The 17598-nt window shown below is 46.9% G+C and overlaps 1 protein-coding gene across 1 annotated transcript in view; it reads left to right on the top strand.

Moving 5' to 3' along the window:
• Window positions 1–17598, top strand: part of WDFY4 (WDFY family member 4) — a 277648-nt gene that overhangs the window by 16029 nt on the left and 244021 nt on the right. Inside the window, exons 5-10 of the mRNA XM_058542855.1 lie at window positions 261–450; window positions 2818–3007; window positions 4823–4980; window positions 6790–7242; window positions 8893–8997; window positions 10410–10600. Coding sequence (XP_058398838.1) covers window positions 261–450; window positions 2818–3007; window positions 4823–4980; window positions 6790–7242; window positions 8893–8997; window positions 10410–10600 — 1287 coding nt within the window. The remainder of the gene's footprint in view (window positions 1–260; window positions 451–2817; window positions 3008–4822; window positions 4981–6789; window positions 7243–8892; window positions 8998–10409; window positions 10601–17598) is intronic.

Consider the following 17598-nt stretch of genomic DNA (forward strand, 5'->3'; position numbering starts at 1 on the left):
AAAAGACACTTGTCTTAATCACTTCTTTGTTACTGTGGAAAGGATAACAACTGCTTACATAGGATTATGAGCTCACACTTTAGTCCCAAGCCCTGTCACCCTTTTCCAGGTGGCACCGGTGACTGAGCTGGTCTGGGGCAGAGGGCAGCCACACACAACCCCATCCTTCGCACGGAGACGTGCCCATCAGCGCTCTGGAAAACAAAGCCATCACAGGAAGGACACTTCCAACCAGAGTCTTCTGGCTTTTTTTCCCCCAGATGTTGCTCAACATTTGCAGCGAGTCTCAGGGGCTGGAGGGACTTCTCTCGGGAAATGAGCTCCAGTCTCTCGTGATCGCCACGACCTGTCTTCGGGAGCACACCTGCCGCATTTGGAAGGAGCCCACCTTCTGCGTGCTGAGGGCAATCTCCAGGGCCCAGAACCTCAGCATCATCCAGTACCTGCAGGGTATGACCCCAGGACCAGGAGTGGGCTGTGGGCCCCCTTTCTACAACGGGACCCTGGGAGGCTCTTGTAGCATCAGCATAAATTTCTGGGACCAAAAAAGAGATCAACAAATGGGATTTTCACTGATGCCCAGCTACGCCCAGATGGCCCTACATTGCTTGGGTCCATTCATGAGAATGCTTTTATTGTTCATTTTGATGTTTCTTTGGAGGAGGGAGGGAAAGGGGAACTCATTTACTGCACACACACTGTCAAACAGACACTGTGCTGGGTCCATTTGTGTGTTATCTCTGTGTTTCTTTGAGATGGATATTAATGCCAGTTTGCAACAGAGAAAAGAGAACCTGAGTGGTGGAAGAATTTGCCAAGGCCCCCAAGTAGCGAAGAAGAGAATCAAGTTTCAAACCTGGAGATGCCCGATTCTAGTGCCTTAGGTTCTGCTCTGGGCATCATGTGTGGGGGTTAAGGCCACAGACTCTGGAACCAGATAGCCAGGCTGTGGACTCCAGCTCTGCCCTCGTAGCTGAGTGAGCCCAGACAATTAACAGCCTGGGTGCCTCAGTTCTTTTGTCTGTAAAATGGGGATTATAATCCCACTGATCTCATTGGATTGCTGTGACGCTTCAATGAGTTGATGTATTTGAAGTGCTCAGATAGCACCTGGCACACAGGGGATGCCCCATAGGTGTCAGCGTCACAGCATCATTACTTGGGTGTGGTCAAAGGTGAGACACTGAGGGAACCAATTCCGTTAGCAGTACCGGGGGCCTCGCTGAGCATTGTCTGCCTCCCCAGGACTCAGATAAAGCTGGGAAGCATGGACATTTCTGTGGCTCACAGAATGTCAAGGAAATGTCTTGGCTTTCTCTCAGCTGCTGGCCCATCACAGGTAGGGAGGGCAGCTCTCCAAGGCTAACTCCAAGGGGAACATTCTGATGAAAGTTGGCCTGAGCTGACCTCCCCCCGACCAGTGCAACATTTTCGAAGCTCCACCAGCTGAAGTGCCTCTTGGGAGCACAACTGTCCATCCCTTGGGTTAACTCCACAGTGTGAGATGTTTTGGGGAGAGGTGGGGGTCTGAGCTGCCAGTGTGACCTGCTTGTCCACAAACACCTGTCCTGTGACCTGTCTTCTTTCTGGGGCCTCCTATAATAGGACATCAGCTGGTGAGAGCTGGGGAAGGTCCGCAAACCCACCCTCTTACTGTAACTGAGCCCTGGGAGGAAACAGCTCCAGTTTAGGGATTCAAACTCCCGATGAGGCCAGGTCCTGGTGGGCAGTAATGGTCCACGGCTGAGCTGGGCCTGAAGTGCTCAGCAACCCGGGCACCCCCCACCCCAACAGGCTAGAGTCAGAGACCCCTGAGAGAAGGCTGCATGCCTTAGTGGTGGGGGTCTCTCACTGTGGTCGTTATTCTCAGCTGCCCAGGACGACAACTGGGAAAGAAAAATTCTACCTCACTGTGGAGGCTGCTGCCTGGGGCACTGTGCCCAGGACCCCCTTAGAGGAATGGGTAGTTTCCATGGTGTGTAAGGGGAGGAGAAGGTCAGGAAGTTAGGGCTGGCCTGGTGGTTACCTGCCAAGCCACAGCTCTTGGGGCCGCCCTGCCCAACATGCAGACTTTGGGGCGCTTTCAAAGCCTCGCAGCGGAGTACTGAGCGTGCGTTATTTCAAGTTCTGGTAGGCACTTTTCCTGGTCCACTGATCTGGCTTTCCTGGCACTCAGAAGAGGCTTCTCCCAATGAAAGAGCCCTAAAAACAGAGATCCCTCAAAATGCAAATCCAATAACATCTCTCTCCTGACTCCCATCTTCCCTGGCATCTCACGGCTCTGGAGTCACCAGCAAGCTCCACAGCCGGGCCCTGCACGAGCCGGCACTGCCTCCCTCCCCCTTCCTCGTGGCCCACGCTTCTGTGCTCCAAACCCCCGATTCTTTGGTAGCTGAAACTCACCACGTTTTTGCCCCTCACCTTCTCACACACTCGTATTCCCTTCCCTGCATTTTTTCATCAGGCTAATTTCTGTTCGGCTCCAGCACTGCTTCCTTATGGAGGCCTCGGGTCTTGTGTCTTGCGTCTTGTTACCTATGGACCTGGACCCTCCCGCCTGCTGGGAATCAGGAGTGAAGGGCTAACTGGCTTCTTCCCATTTTGCTTGCTCTCCATCTGGGCCTGCAGGGCATGGCAACTAGGGTGGCACTTCCCATGGGGGAGCCTTCTTCTTGAACCAAGAGGCAGCAGAAAAATGTGCTGGACCAGTTCTCATTCATGTCTTGATACACAGTTTAAAAGTGGGTGGGGAGGTAATGACCGTGGCAGAAAAGCTATCACCTCTGAACTCAACAGGGGCGTGTTTTCCTCCTGCAGCCATGGACTGTGTCAAGATCTCCCTCCAGAACCTCTCCAGGCTTGCAGACACCCTCCCCGCCCCCGAGGTGAGCGAGGCTGTGAGCCTGGTCTTGGGCTTTGTGAAGGACTCCTACCCGCTCTCCTCGGCTCTGCTCCTGGAGTTTGAGAATGGGGAGGGCTACCCTCTGCTACTCAAAGTGTTACTTCGGTAAGTGGCTGTGCATGGTCGGGGAGAAAATGTCAAAGCCTAGGTCCTCTGAATCACTTGGGGTGCTTTGGGATGGATATTGAGTCTTCTCAGAATGTCTTCTGAAACACAAATCTCCATAGACCATGACCAGAGAGACCTTTACTGCAAAAGTAATTCAACGTGCAGCTGGGTTTGGGAACCACTTCCTTTGAGAACCACTGGGCGATAATAGTTTTCCCAAGTCCATTGGGTGGTACGTACCCCATGCACGCCTACCGGCCTGACAGCCACCTGTCAGAACCCGCACCTCTGTGTTGGAGGGCTCTCTGCGACTGCTGTAAGCGGCCCTGCCTGTTGCTTGGGAGCTGATAGTGCTGAAGAATCAACAACCCCCAGGAGCAGCCCTTGGCCAATGACTGGCAGGAGCTGATGGATAAATACCCAGCAAAGTTGCCCCTTGGGCGGGATAGCTCTCCCCTACCTCCCAGAGTCCCCGGAAGGATTGAACTCCAGTCGCCCCATGAGACACTTGCTCGACAATGCTCCCGTACTGGTTTCCTTCCCTTCCCTCTCAGGGGGCCTCTCCCCCACTGGTATTTTTGGGATCAACTCCCGAATAAACTACTCTCTCTCAAATCCCTGTCCCATGGGAAACCCAAACAAAGATACCGTGCAGCTGGCTCTGGACTAATTTTCTCCACTCTGATGCCATGTCATCTTCAAGTTGGGCCTACGGATTGGATAAGCCAAGTGACGGAAATCAAAGAAATTCCCTGATGGTCAAAACTCTTCCACTGATCTTAGGGAAGCTGCTTAAGGGCAAGGCCATCTATTTCTTCGGGCTTTGCTCTGTGAATATGAGAAGCACTTCTCCTCTATGGGGTGTAGCTTACCACTGTGCTTCGTGGACTTCACTACGGATAAGGCTTCCAGTCTAGAGGGGGTGACTTGGATGAGGGGGCTGAAGTCTCTCAGTCCAGAGTCTCCAAAAGGATGTGATTAAATGACAACACTCCAAGGGCCTTCCTCCAATGGGACACTAAGAATATATGTCCCTATGGGGATGCCACCTTTTACATTAGTCTGGACCATGACCAACTGGCTACTGCTACCCCAGAGGTCTGTGTCATAGTAGTTCCTGAACATTCCTTTGGTTAAGCGACTAGTTGGTTTTCCCCAGAATTCCTGTGGAAGGCAGGAGGAGGAGATGAGACTGTTCCAGGAAGTGTCAGGAAGGACCCATCTCAGCTTTTTGGTTTTCCTTTTTGCCTGAACTGAGGTCTTTATGCTGGCACTTTTACTTTTGACATGGCAGAGCTGGGGTAAGACTTGAGAGACCCTCCTCCATGAGAAGAGCAAGGAACACACCTACATATAAGGAGCTAAAACGAAAAGCAATACTCAACCTTGAGATAAGCATAAGGAAGTCTAATAAAGACCGATTATTTCCCACAATGTTTATCTTGTTGCTCTTTTGAAATATTAAATCTCTCATTTTGGAGGTGCCTCTGGTCTGCTGGTGCCCAAAGCACATGTCTTTTGGGGGGGTCCAGCTGTGGAAGCTGGCCTTCCTGTGAGCGGATGCTGTAGCTCTGCACAGGTTGCCCTGTATTCTGATTGCACATCCTTACATCTAAGGCTGACAGTGGCAAACAGAGTGACTTTTATCCAGGACACTCCCCTTGCCTTTTGGTGCTGGGTTGGTGGAGGCCTCCCGGGTCTTCCTCAGCACTGTGATCTGCATTACCTCTGCATCCCTGTAAGGAGCACCATGAGCAAATGTGGCTGTTCCGTCCAAGAAGTCCAGGGAGCTGGCCTCATCTGTCCCCACAGGTATGACGGGCTGACCCAGAACGAAGTGGACCCCCACCTGGAGGAGCTCATCGGGCTGGTGGTGTGGCTGACAAGCTGTGGGAGGTCAGAGCTGAAGGTGTTTGATAGCGTCACTTACCCTCAGCTGGAAGGCTTCAAGTTCCATCACGAGTCTTCTGGTGGGTCATCTGTGTCTCCTGGTGCCAGGCAGCTGTCGGCACTGTGCAGGCCCTTCCCTGATTCTTTGTGCAGAAACAAACACTTGGCACCTGTCAGTGACACAGTAGGGTCTGATTCTGTCATGCCTTTGGGGAGATTACCTATGGGATCTAAAATGTCTCCTTTACAGATTTTTCCAGATATCTTGGGTGGGACTTAGAGGAAATATTTTCTTGCTAAAGATGGAGCCTCTTATCTCCACCCCCCACGTCTGGTGTGACTGACTTTGTAACATTTGCTTATATAACAGGGACTGATGGCCCTGAAACAGCCACCCAGATTCAGAGTCAATGCCTCCTTAGTTCTTTGAGATATTAATTGATTGATTGATTGATCCACTCAATCAACACGCACTGATGCTTTCTGTGCAGTAGTAGCCACTCTGCCCCGTGCTGGGCACCAACTTGAAAAGGCCAGGTGTCTGCTCCCTAAAAATTCTCTGTAGAGACCATCACACATACACTGAACCATAAACTTCTCAATAACTGGCTGATAAACAGGCACAGCGGTGACACCAGGCGAGAGGATGAGCTCTGTCAGGAAACCCTACACAGAGGGCCCCATTGAGGTGAGGTTTCAAGGCTAAGTGTGGGTTGTCCAGGTAGAAAGGAAGAGGAAGAAATTTAAAGCCAGAAAGTGCAACCTGGGGAAAGAAATGGTGACCAGGCACATCTGGGTGCGTCTGGGAAAAAGGGCACTGAGACCTGTGCAGACCAGAGGGCAGAGGCTGCAGAGCTGCGGGGCCAGTTTAGGAAGAGCCATTGGACGTGACTCCAGCAGACACAGGGGAGCGTCTGGATGAGAGAGGAGCTTCATGACTGTCTCTGCTGTCCAAGGTAGAGAGGGCTAGAGACAGGGAGTTCTCTGATGAAGTGAGTAAGGCTTAACCTTCCAGCCGGAGAGATAGGATGGCGTGGCTTCGGAAGGTGTCTGTATTTAACAGCTTGTCTAGAAATGCAACTGACTTTGCTTAGTAATCTTGAACATCATTTGATTTTAATTGATTGAAACAAATCCTCCAGCCTAGCGCTGCCCACTGGAAATATAATCCGAGCCACACTACATAATTTTAAATGCTCTAGTAAGCGTATTTAAAAAATTAAGAAGAGGCAGATTAAATTATTTTTAGTAATATATTTTATTAACCCAATATATCCAAAATATTACCATCTCAACATGTGGTCCTACAAAAAACTGTTAGTGACATTTTTTTGCGTTCTTGCTTTGTGTTACATCTTGGAAATCTGGTGTGTATTTTTACATTCATGGAACATCTCATGTCAGAGTAGTCACATTTCGAATGCTCCATTAGCCACCATGTCTTGGACAATGCAGCTCTAGCTTACTCACACCGTGGGCAGCTGGCCCTTCTGGACTTCTGATAGACATTTACCCACCAGAGGTAGAAAATAGAAACTTTTGGGGCCAGCCTGGTGGCACAAGTGGTTAAGTGCGCGAGCTCTGCTGTGGCGGCCCAGGGTTCGCTGGTTCGGATCCCGGGCACGCACGGAGGCACCGCTTGGCAAGCCGTGCTGTGGCGGCGTCCCATATAGAGTGGAGGAAGATGGACATGGATGTTAGCCCAGGGCCAGTCTTCCTCAGCAAAAAGAGGAGGATTGGCAGATGTTAGTTCAGGGCCGATCTTCCTCACACACACAAAAAAAAGAAAATAGAAACTTCCAATGATATTTCCTAACGATAATGCCAGCATGTATTTCTAGGCATACAGGAGAAATGACTTGCAGGATTATTCCTTTTTACATCTTCAGGGGTGACTGTGAAGAATCTTCAGGCCTTCCAAGTCCTGCAGAATGTTTTCCACAAAGCCAGTGATGCTGTCCTTTGCATGAAAGTCCTGTCGGCCATCAGAACCATGTGGACCTGGAATGCTCGCAACTTCTTCCTGCTGGAGTGGACGCTGCAGCCCATCTCGCAGTTTGTGGAGATTGTGCCACTGAAGCCAGCCCCGGTGCAGAGGCACTTCTTCCAGCTGCTGGAGGCCCTGGTGTTCGAGCTGCATTACGTGCCCCATGAGATCCTACGAAAGGTGCAGTGCCTGATCAAGGAGAGCCCCGAGCCACCGTGTACACTTGTGGCTCTGCAGAGTGTCCTCAGAATTGCCGGCGTGGACCCACTCTTCACCGACATCTTCCGGGACTCGGGGCTCCTGGGCCTGCTGCTGGCCCAGCTGCGGAAGAGGGCCAAGATCCTGAGGAAGTCAGGTGCTGTCCAGGAGTGCCGGGAGTGGGGAAGGGACCAGGCTGGGGGTCAGTGTTAACTGGGCCTAGTCTGCATGCCTGCCCATCACCCATCAACATATCAGAGAAAGTGAGCGTGCCCATGTTGCCGGTGCCATGAAAGTCAGAGAGGGTGCCCCCAGGGGCACATGGCATCACAGAGCAGGCAGCCTCCCTATTTTCTGTCACTGGCCTGATCTTCCCCATGAAGAGGTGAGGGGGTGGGTGTAACTTTAAACAGACTCATGGGGCTAACTCAGGCCCAATGAATCCTCAGCTGTCAGATATCTCCTGCACTAGATATTGTCTGAGTATGTAGATGGGGAGACAGCAGGGGGAAGCACAGGTCCTCAGTCATGCAGAAGGGAAAGGGTGCTCAGAGAGGCCTGGGGCTCCAGGGAGCAGGAATCCCGGCTCTGATACTTATGAGCTGAGTGGTCCTGAGCAAGTTACTTAACCTTTATGAGCCTCTTTCCTCCTCTGTTAAATGGGTGTAATAATATCTACATCATAGGGATGCTGTGAGGATTAAATGTGGGCATATCTGAACAGGACCCATGGCTACACCTGGTACATAGTAGGTACTCAGGAAATGTTAGTCATCTTATCCCTATGGGCTCTGTACTACTGCATGGAAGACAGAGATGACACTCATGGAGGAGCCCATGTGTCTTCAGGAGGCCAGGAAGGACCCATGCCTCCCTGGGAGTGTTTGCAAACAGGCTGAGGACTGAGGATGAGGAGCTCCCATCTTTGCGTGTCTGGGCCTCTGGCCCAGGCTTTGGGGAGGATCTTGTTTTGTGCTTCCTCCTATCACCCTTTGAACAGTTCTTCGTTTAATGTTTCTGTATTATCTTAGCTGTGTATAGCTTTTCAGCAGCCTGACATTGAATTTGCTTTTAAACCCAATCCTAGACCTATGATTATTCCTAGGAGAATTTGACCTGTTTTGTGAGCTGACGTATCCAGTCTTACTTTGTGCTTTCTATTGTTAAATGTCTCCTGGTGAATAAACTCTACTTTTAGTCATTCATTCATTCTCCAAATATATATTGAGCTTCCCGTCTGTGTCAGACACTTTTCCGGCACTGGGGATTCATTGGTGAACACACAGACCTGGTTTGCCCTTGTGGATCTGATGGAGACGTCTATCTACACTAGAATCTCTCAAGCATCTCCATGCCTCGGGCAGGAGCTGGCAGTTCTCCCTCCCAGACATGAATGGAAAACTATAGTGTCCAAAGGAAAGTCAAGAAGGCGAGGCTCTGGACTTTGCATGTAGAGTAGCTGTTCTAAAGAGTGGTCTTCAGATCAGCCCCCCAGCACCACCTGGAAGTGGTGTTAGAAGTGCAAATGATAGCACCCCACCCAAGACCCCCTAAGTCCCTAGGGATGGGGCCCGGCTTCTGGATGTTTACAACAAGCCTTCCAGGGGATTTTCATGCCCTCGATTTGGAGAACCACTGCTGTAAGGGCTGGTAGGGTTGCCTCTTATGAATTGGGATGCATACTCCCTTATAATGGAAGCATTATATTCACATTTACTTAAGAGGATAGAAAACTAAGAGAATCAGAGATTTTGGGTCATACCAAGTGTACTTAAAAATTTTTTTCATTGCTCTTTAAATATGGCAGGAAATAAGGAGTCCAATCCTGGAGTTCAGGATCCGGAAAGAGAACTGACCTGTGTGATGCTGAGAACCGTGGTCACCCTTCTGAAAGGCTCAGTGAGGAATGCAGGTAAGGACGGTATCAAATTCACCTTGTCACTGCTTGGTAAAACGTTAACTGTTTCCTGATGATTTGTATCAGTGTTCAAAGATTGTATCCAAGGAATAACCAGCACCAACACTGCAGCTAATGTCCATTTGCTGGTTGATGTCCAGTGACCATCAGTAAATTAGTAGACACCTCAGTTGACATGTTTTACTTTTAAGGTTGCTAAATAAAAATGAGAATCAAAGAGATATCCTAAATTGGTGAGACCACAGAGCCCTCCTACAAGTAAAATCTATTTATATCCTGCTGTACAAACTCTAGATGCTTTCTTTAAAGATCTAATTTCTAAAATACAGGCAAAAAAATGTAGCCATTTTTAAGAGACATAATTCGATGTGCTTCCAGCCCGTGATGGATTTAGTACCTCCATCCATTCAAAAAATTTTTAGGTTCCTAAGATCATGTGGCTTCCACATTTAAAAAAATATGTGTATAAAATATATATGCATGTATATTATACTATGAAGCAGATGCATCAACAGAGTGACATCAGTGGGTTTGGTGATTTGGGGCATCTTTATTTGAGGCCCTCACAGATCAACTATAGCAAATGTGCATGATTATTTCGTTATGGCAGAGGGTCTCTGATGTTCGACCATAAAAGTTCCCTGGAGGTGCTGGTTTATGGAGGTGCATATTCCCAGGATCACTTCCAGAGGTTAATTAGTATCAAGTCAAGGTAGAGCTCAGGAATCTACTTTTAAGCAGGCCTCCAAGGCGATTTCCATGTAGAGGGTACCTGGTCCATGATTGGAGAAATCCCGCCTTGTGGAGCTGACCAGCTCAAATCCACATCACGCTATTTAAACGACACAGTTACCTCCTAGCTCTTATTCCACACCTGATTATTCCAAACAGCAATCCTGGGGAAGAAATTCTTAGGATTACTTTTCAACAAAAATATACCACCAGCCAAATTTCTTTAATCCTCCCCTCCCTGCTCCAAGAAACTACCTAGGAATTAAATATGTTCTTAACTTAAATTCTGGTTTGCTTTCAGTAAGAATTTTGGCAGAGAGAATTGCTATTGGCCCTGGATTAGGGAATTATGTGGAAATCCAGGGCAGAGGTTTATCTAGCTAAAGTTTGTATTACTTAGGTTTCTAAAAAATAGGAAATTTTTTTTTATAAAACAGAATTCTCCCTGGAGAAGAAAGTAGTTTTTCTTCTTAATTCTCAGCTCCACAGTTTCTCTTTTCTTCTTCTCATTTTAACAGTGTGGATTTTGAAAAAAGTTTCTAATGGGCAGATGAGACACATACAAATGAAGCAAAACAAACTTAGAAATTGTAAAGAAAAGCTTTCCTTGAAATTGAAACTAAGGTGCTAAGGCTCCCACTGTTCTAGCCCCACACTGTCTGTCTGGCCCCCAGTTGTCCTGAAAGACCACGGCATGGTGCCCTTCATCAAGATCTTCCTGGACGACGAGTGGTACCGGGGAGCCTCCCTCAGCATCTTGGAGCAGCTGTCAGTCATCAACGCTGAGGAGTACATGAGCATCATCGTGGGCGCCCTGTGCTCATCCACTCAAGGAGAACTGAAGCTGAAGCTGGATCTCCTGAAGGTGATGTCAAGTCCTCCTTTGTGCCAGGCTTTCCCAGGGACATGAGGCAGGTGGTCGACGTTTGCCCATGCACGCATTCATTCTCTCAGTTGGTCACCGTATTATACAGCTCGGGTAGGACTAGCTGCTACAACAGATAAATCCCACAGCCTCAGTAGCCTGACACATTGGAAGTTTCTTTCTTATGTACAGTCCAATCACTGATTGCAGGCAGGTGTCATTCAGGGACAGCTGTCACCTGGGCATCTAATCCAGCCAGCAGGTAAAGGAAGGGAGGGCATGGAGAGTTGCACAAGGCATTCTCGTCCAGGCCCAGAGCTGGCACACGTTAACTTCTGTCCTATTTTCTTTGGGCAGAACTTTGGGCAGGATTCATTTGGATGCAAGGAGTACCAGGAAATGTGCTCCCTGGCTGGGCAGCTACTTCCCAGCGGCACTATAAACTGTGGAAGTGGAGCCTGAATCCCTGGTGGCCAAGCAGCTGCCTCCTTTACTTGACCAGCATTTAGTGAGCATCTAGCAGTTACCAGGCCTGATGCAGGGTGCCTGGGACACACAGTCGAGTGAGATACAGCCCTTGCCATCTGGGAGCTCTAGACCAGGGCTCATAATAAGTAAGTGATAAGTGCAGTGCAGCTTTTTGGGGATGCCCTGGTGGACACTGAGTGCAGGCTGCCTCAGGAACAGAGACATAGGCGAGCCCAACGCCGCCATATGTGTTGAGGAAGGCGGGCAGAGGAGAGAATGTTCGAGCTGGGAAAAGGAAGCAAAAGGCAGTCAAAGGCACGAGAACAGTGGGTACAAAGGAAGAAGTAAAACTGGGGTGTCACCTTTGGGCAACAAAGAGGAGTATATATTTTTGTTTTTGTAATATTGTTAATAATCATCAAATTATCTTAAAACAGTTAAAGATGATGATCAATATCATTACCACTATCCCTTCTGCCTTACAGCTTTCACAATTTTGTTGCTGTTCCTGTTTTCCATTCCTTTTGTCTTTGTGGGCTTATGCCTTTTAAAAAATCACCTTTCTTTTGTTATTTGCTGTTTAAGAGAAGAGCAGAGGGAAATGCAAATACCCCCCTGGGAGGTGACTTGGGGACTTCTCAGGTACATGTGCAGCAAACCGCATATAAAACACACTCATCCTTCATTACCATTCCATACTTGGTCATTGGTGAATTTTTAAAAAATACAAAGTTGCTCTGATTTCCAAAATTAAACCATTCACTTTACTCAGCCATGACTATCTCTGTACAAAACCATTTTAAAACATTTAGAGAATGGGATTTTGTTTGTCTTACCTACCTCGTCTCTCTACGGAGCCAGTGTCAGATACTGATGTCACTGTCCTCCTATCATCACATGGCCACAGCATCGTGAGAAGCCCACACAAAAGTGATGTCATGGCCATGGTTATCACGTGTGTGACAGATGACAAGAAACGAAACTGTGACTTAATTACAGGGCCAAAAAGACCAGTGAAGGTGATTTACATGAAACAAAAAAGGCAAGTTCCATGTCTTTGAAAGACACTAGAGTCCCATGATTATGTGAGGTAAAGGGATTGAGGGGGCATGTGAAGGAGAAAGTAAGGGGGAGAGAGATCAAGAATTAGTGACAATTTATAGCTGGGAAGGGCCTTAGCTTCATGTGGTCAGGTCTTAATGTTCCAGTAGGGCCCTGTCCAGAGAGCGTCTAATGTTTGAAATGATGGAGTTGAGTTTGAATCTGAGACTTGTGACTTAAAATCTAGAGATCTTTGCTCTTCACCGTACTGTTTGTTGCATTTTTTCTCATATGTCTGTGTTTGGCTTGAGTCACATGAGCCTTATTCTGATAGGAACAGAGAAGGCATGACCTAGAAGTCAGGACTTCGGTTTTCTGTTGGGTGAATAATCAGAATCCCCATCTGTTTCTGACATTTTCTTTTCTTTCTTTTTTTTTTACACGTCATTTTTTTTTTTTTTTTTGTGAGGAAGATCAGGCCTGAGCTAACATTCATGCTAATCCTCCTCTTTTGGCTGAGGAAGACCGGCTCTGAGCTAACGTCCATTGCCAATCCTCCTCCTTTTTTTTTCCCCCAAAGCCCCAGTAGATAGTTGTATGTCATAGTTGCACATCCTTCTAGTTGCTGTATGTGGGACGCGGCCTCAGCATGGCCAGAGAAGCCGTGCCTCAGTGCGCGCCTGGGATCCGAACCCCGGTTGCCAGTAGCAGAGCGCGCGCATTTAACCGCTAAGCCACCGGGCCGGCCCTGACATTTTCATATTGAAAATCAAACAGATCCACAGAAAGGAAAGCTTTGGTTTTGCTTTGCTTGGAGAGCACAAGTGTTTCTGTGTCCAATATAGAAAAGCGTGCTCTGCTTTGCTCATGGAAAGTTCATCTTGTTTTCTCTATAGCCCAGAGACACCTTATTGGAGTGTCAGCCCTTGGGTAATAGGACTGGATTTCTAGAATTAGCGATGTAAAGCCATTATGATGTTTTACAGATTCAATATCATTTCAGAATCACACTATCAAGAGAGCACGTCAGGGATTAACACTGTGTGAGCTTATTTAACAAAGTCACACCCGGCATTCAATGTGCTGTCTTCTCCCTGGGTGCCAAGTCACTGCTGGGCAGTCAGGAGGGCGCCCGAGCCGCCATTGGTCTCTCAGGACCAGGGCTGTTAGCATGTTGCTGCTCCAGTGGGCAGTGGGGAGGGATGGGCCCAAGAGCCTGTTCCAGACTCACTCACCTCTGAGTCATGTCGGCAGCTAGTGAACGTTTCCTGGAATCTGATGTGCGATCTACATTTGTTCTAAAACAGCTTGGGAACCTCTTAGAACTTTAGAAGCAAAGATGTAAAATGAGCTCTTTCTGACTGGATTTCACTTAGAGTTTGAGAGCAGACTCTGCCCAAAGCACCGTGTCTGCAAAGATGTAGGGTGAGGAGGACGATGTAAGATGAGGGGGAAGAGCTGGAGTGGGGGGACCTCGAAGGCAGGGCCTCCTGCTCCCCCCAACGAAAGTTTGCCGTCTCTGACTTGGGTTTACATCCCGGCGGCCCTGAGGCAGAATCGTCCAGCTGCTCTAGAGGAGAAAATTCCTCCAGAAACACCCAATTTAGGGCAGTTGTTTCCAGAATTCACTGGTGCTTCCGTACCAATAGAGAAGCACATGCGCCTTCACCACCTAATTCTAGCAAATGGTAACCAAGTCAAAGAATAATGTAAGCAAATGAATTTCCCCTCCACGGCCAGGAGGACTGTGATTGGGTTATGCACAAATTCAGATTGATTTGCTAATATACATTTAGCTGTTCAACTCTGAGCTTAATCTCATTACCTCACCGGTCTTCCAGCATGACACATGGAAAATTATGAGGAATAACAAATAATAGAATGTGAAATAAATCCTGTTAGTCCTAACATAGTTAGCGCTTTGCAGCAGACATCCATTTTATAGATTCAAGCTGGAGGAATACTAACTCAGAGACGATGACATGGTAACTGAGTTAAGGAGGAGAAAATGTGCTTAACGCTGACCTTTCTTGAAATGTGTCACCCCTAGTCTGATTACTTTGACTTCAGCTGATTAAATTTACTCCCATCCGAAGACTCGCCAGCCCCGGTGATGCATTATCAGGCAAACTTGAATGACAGTAATGGAGACCCTCCTCCTAGGCCCCCAGTTCCTGACAAATCGTTTCCCAAAGTAGCACAGTATTTATTTTCCTTTATGATAGAAATGTTTCTCTTTAGTTGCTATGAAATTAAGCCTTTGTAATTGGATTTTGGACTCTTTACTTTATGACTCTGCAAATATGAAATTAACCCCATCCCAAGAAATAATAGAGCAGTCTAAGTTCTAATGAGATTACCCCCATTTTAGATAATGACTTTGAATTTAATAAATCAAACAAAGCAACAATTAAGCACAGCCTTTCTTTCCTCCTCCCCCCTCCCCATAGGAGGAGAAAAGAGCCATCTAGGAATTACAGGGGACAGACACTCTGAGAGGCACAGATCTTAACGAGGACTATTATTGGGTTGCTTCTCTCTTTAAAATATCTCCTCTCAACACTCTTGGAATGATGGAGTCCTTTTGAGCAATATCAGCTGTCAAACTGGACAGTTGGAAGGTGGTTTCTTGAGAGAAGAGAGATTTTAGTGGTCATCCAGTGCTCAATTGGATGATTGCCTATAATCTGATTAGTTTTATTTTTTAATCATTCTCCCTTTTTGGTATTTGTTTTGTCACGTGTCATGTGATAAACAGAAGAGCTTCATTTATTCAGTCTGCCTTAAACAACCTTCTAGTGGTTTTAGAAGCCATGGAAAGAACTCACATAAATTTAAACGGTTTAACGTCCTAGAGCTTAAGATTTCCTGATGTCTGGGTGATTTATCTATTTTTCATGGCACGAGTCACGTGACAAGGCATAAGTCAGGTTGAGACAATGCAAGGCATGCTGTACCATGCACAAGTGTTCAGCCTTTCCTGTGGATGATCAGTCGGCAGGAAGAGACTACCACCACCGCACATACTGCAAGGCTGGAGTGCGTTTCCAACTTGGTCAAAGAGAGAATATTCTGTCAGGAAGGAGTTGCTCACACACACAAGGCAGGCACAGACATAGTCTGTGCACCTGTAGCCTCTGGTGGCCCCGGAGTCCCGGCGGGGGGAGGGGTAGGGACAGGCAGGTGCGGTGACGCTGTCTACACACGGAAAGGCCTTGCACAGTCAAGAAGGCTCAGGGTTGCTACGTCGTGAGCTTTCTCATTCACTGAGCATCACCATTCTAGACAACCTGCTGTGACCGTCTACATGCTTCCCTTTAAGAACCTGTCTGCAAATGTCAAACTTTCCTGGGTTTTGAGCCAAATTCAGGAGTAGGCCATATCCTCACCCAGGAGGAGAAAGCAGTTGTCCTCCCCAGTCCTTAATATGTCATATTTGTCTCCATCTTTCTGGCAGTCTGGAAAGCCCATTTCCCTGAAGTCTATCCCACGACTCTGATTTGATCTCTGTTAGTGGATGGCCTGATGCTGGGTTTCTTTCAAAGCATGAAATGACAATTTAATTTCCCCACAGTTGTCCCCAAGCTGTGGTGAGTAACCATTGATCTAACCACCATAAGTCATGCATTTTCTTTTTCTGTAACCGGGAAAGGATCAATTGACCCATAGGGGTAGGGAAGACTTTTTCTACCTCACTCTATATTTTCATTTGTCCATTTTGAACATAATTGTGGACTTTGGCCTTTCATAGATTCTTCTAGTTACTACAATCTTTGTTTTACTTTTCAATTTCTCAAAATGTCATAGATGGGGCAGTGGGAGCTCTTTAAGCTGCCCCTTGGTCGTTATTTCTCTTCCTCTCTGAAAGAGTCCTGCCCGTGTGCGTTCACTCAGTTTTGCTCATTTTGTTTTCTTCTACCCCAAACATGAGATCTACTGCCCACCAAGCAGCTCAGGTTTCTTGTGGTAGAATATAATATCAGAGAACAAAATTAGGGTGTGAGGGACACACATGGTATTGTTTCAGAAAAACACTAGTGTTAGGTTAGAATTACCAGCATTGTAGAGATGGAGCTGGAAAATTACCTTTCCCCCTAAAAAGTGCATGACTTCATATTTAATAGTTAGCTGTAACTTTACTAAGTTTCTATTTGACTTTCTCTATATGAGAGGTTTTAAATTTAGTCCCTTCCCTCCTTTTTTTCCTGACCTTCCAGTTTTCTCTTTGTCCATTAACTTTCACGCATCATACTATAGACGGTTATCCTAAACCATGCATTTAAGATGCAGCATCACCCCTCCCACCAACTTTGGGAGTTTCTTTCTATTTTTTCTCTTTGAACCTTGTTTCAAGCATCCTGGAATTGACTCCAAGTTGGGCCTTCCTGGACAATTCCCTTCTGTACGTCACTAGGGCATTAAATATCTGAAAAGATGAAACAATTCAAACCTCACACCACAGCCTACTAATGAAACCACGAAGACTGGCCACTCTCTCAGAAGCATGCACAAGACGCCTGAGTCTTAGATGGAGTCCTGTGCAATTTTTGTGAATAATAAATAAGCAAATACCAAAACCAAGAGGCTTTTAATATTTATCTAAAATAGTCCATACATTCTTCACTTTTAGGTGTGAAGCTTTAGCACAGAATGAGAACTACTTAAATGCTTCTTTCCTTCCTTCCAAAACATTTTCTACGTATCTAATGTTACATGCACTGCAGTCAATGAATGGCACGTTGTAAGTGCTCAATAAATGTTTGGTTTTAGAAGGAAATAAAAGTGTGTCTGTCCAGTAAACACTCAGCTATCTGGAGAGGGGAGCTTCTAGTATGTATGTTATAAGCAGCCTAAACTCCACACATGATCTATTCTATATGCTATACTTATGTTTCCTTCCATTAAAGGTTTCTCTTCTCTACCTTGATTCCCTCATATTTTCACACCAGATTTTAAGCAGATTCCTTTTACTATCTTTCCTCATTTAATCCAAGTACCCATGTTTGCACAGACAGGGAGATTAATAACAATAGGCCGCTCTATATAGATTTCACTGTGAGTCTCCTTTGCAATAAGAGATGGTTCATTTCATTCATTTAGTGAATATTTATTAAGTGCGTGCTATGTTCTACAGCAGTGAGTAAGCCCAATTTCGTGGAGCTTCAGTCTAGTGGAGGGCTGAATTTTCAACTTTCAAGTAACTTCAATACAGTGTGAGGAGAGTTTTGTTCAGGGAATTAGAGGGGGCTGTGTGAGCACTCGCCCGGGGGTGAATAAAAGCTAGGGGTCAGAGAAAGCTTTCTGGAGGGACATGCATTTAAGTCAAGACCCAGGACAGTAAATCAACCCTGTAAATTAGCATAGGCTTTAAGATCAGGCATTTGAAACAAGGCACCAAGGGGCGACCTAAAACTAAAATGAAGAGGAGCAATATTGACCTCCCACTGTTTCAGAACCGGCCTTCGGGTAGCTCGCTGTTTCTATGAGCA

This window comes from Diceros bicornis, chromosome 6, assembly GCF_020826845.1.
Source record: "Diceros bicornis minor isolate mBicDic1 chromosome 6, mDicBic1.mat.cur, whole genome shotgun sequence".
Classification (NCBI taxonomy): Eukaryota; Metazoa; Chordata; class Mammalia; order Perissodactyla; family Rhinocerotidae; genus Diceros; species Diceros bicornis.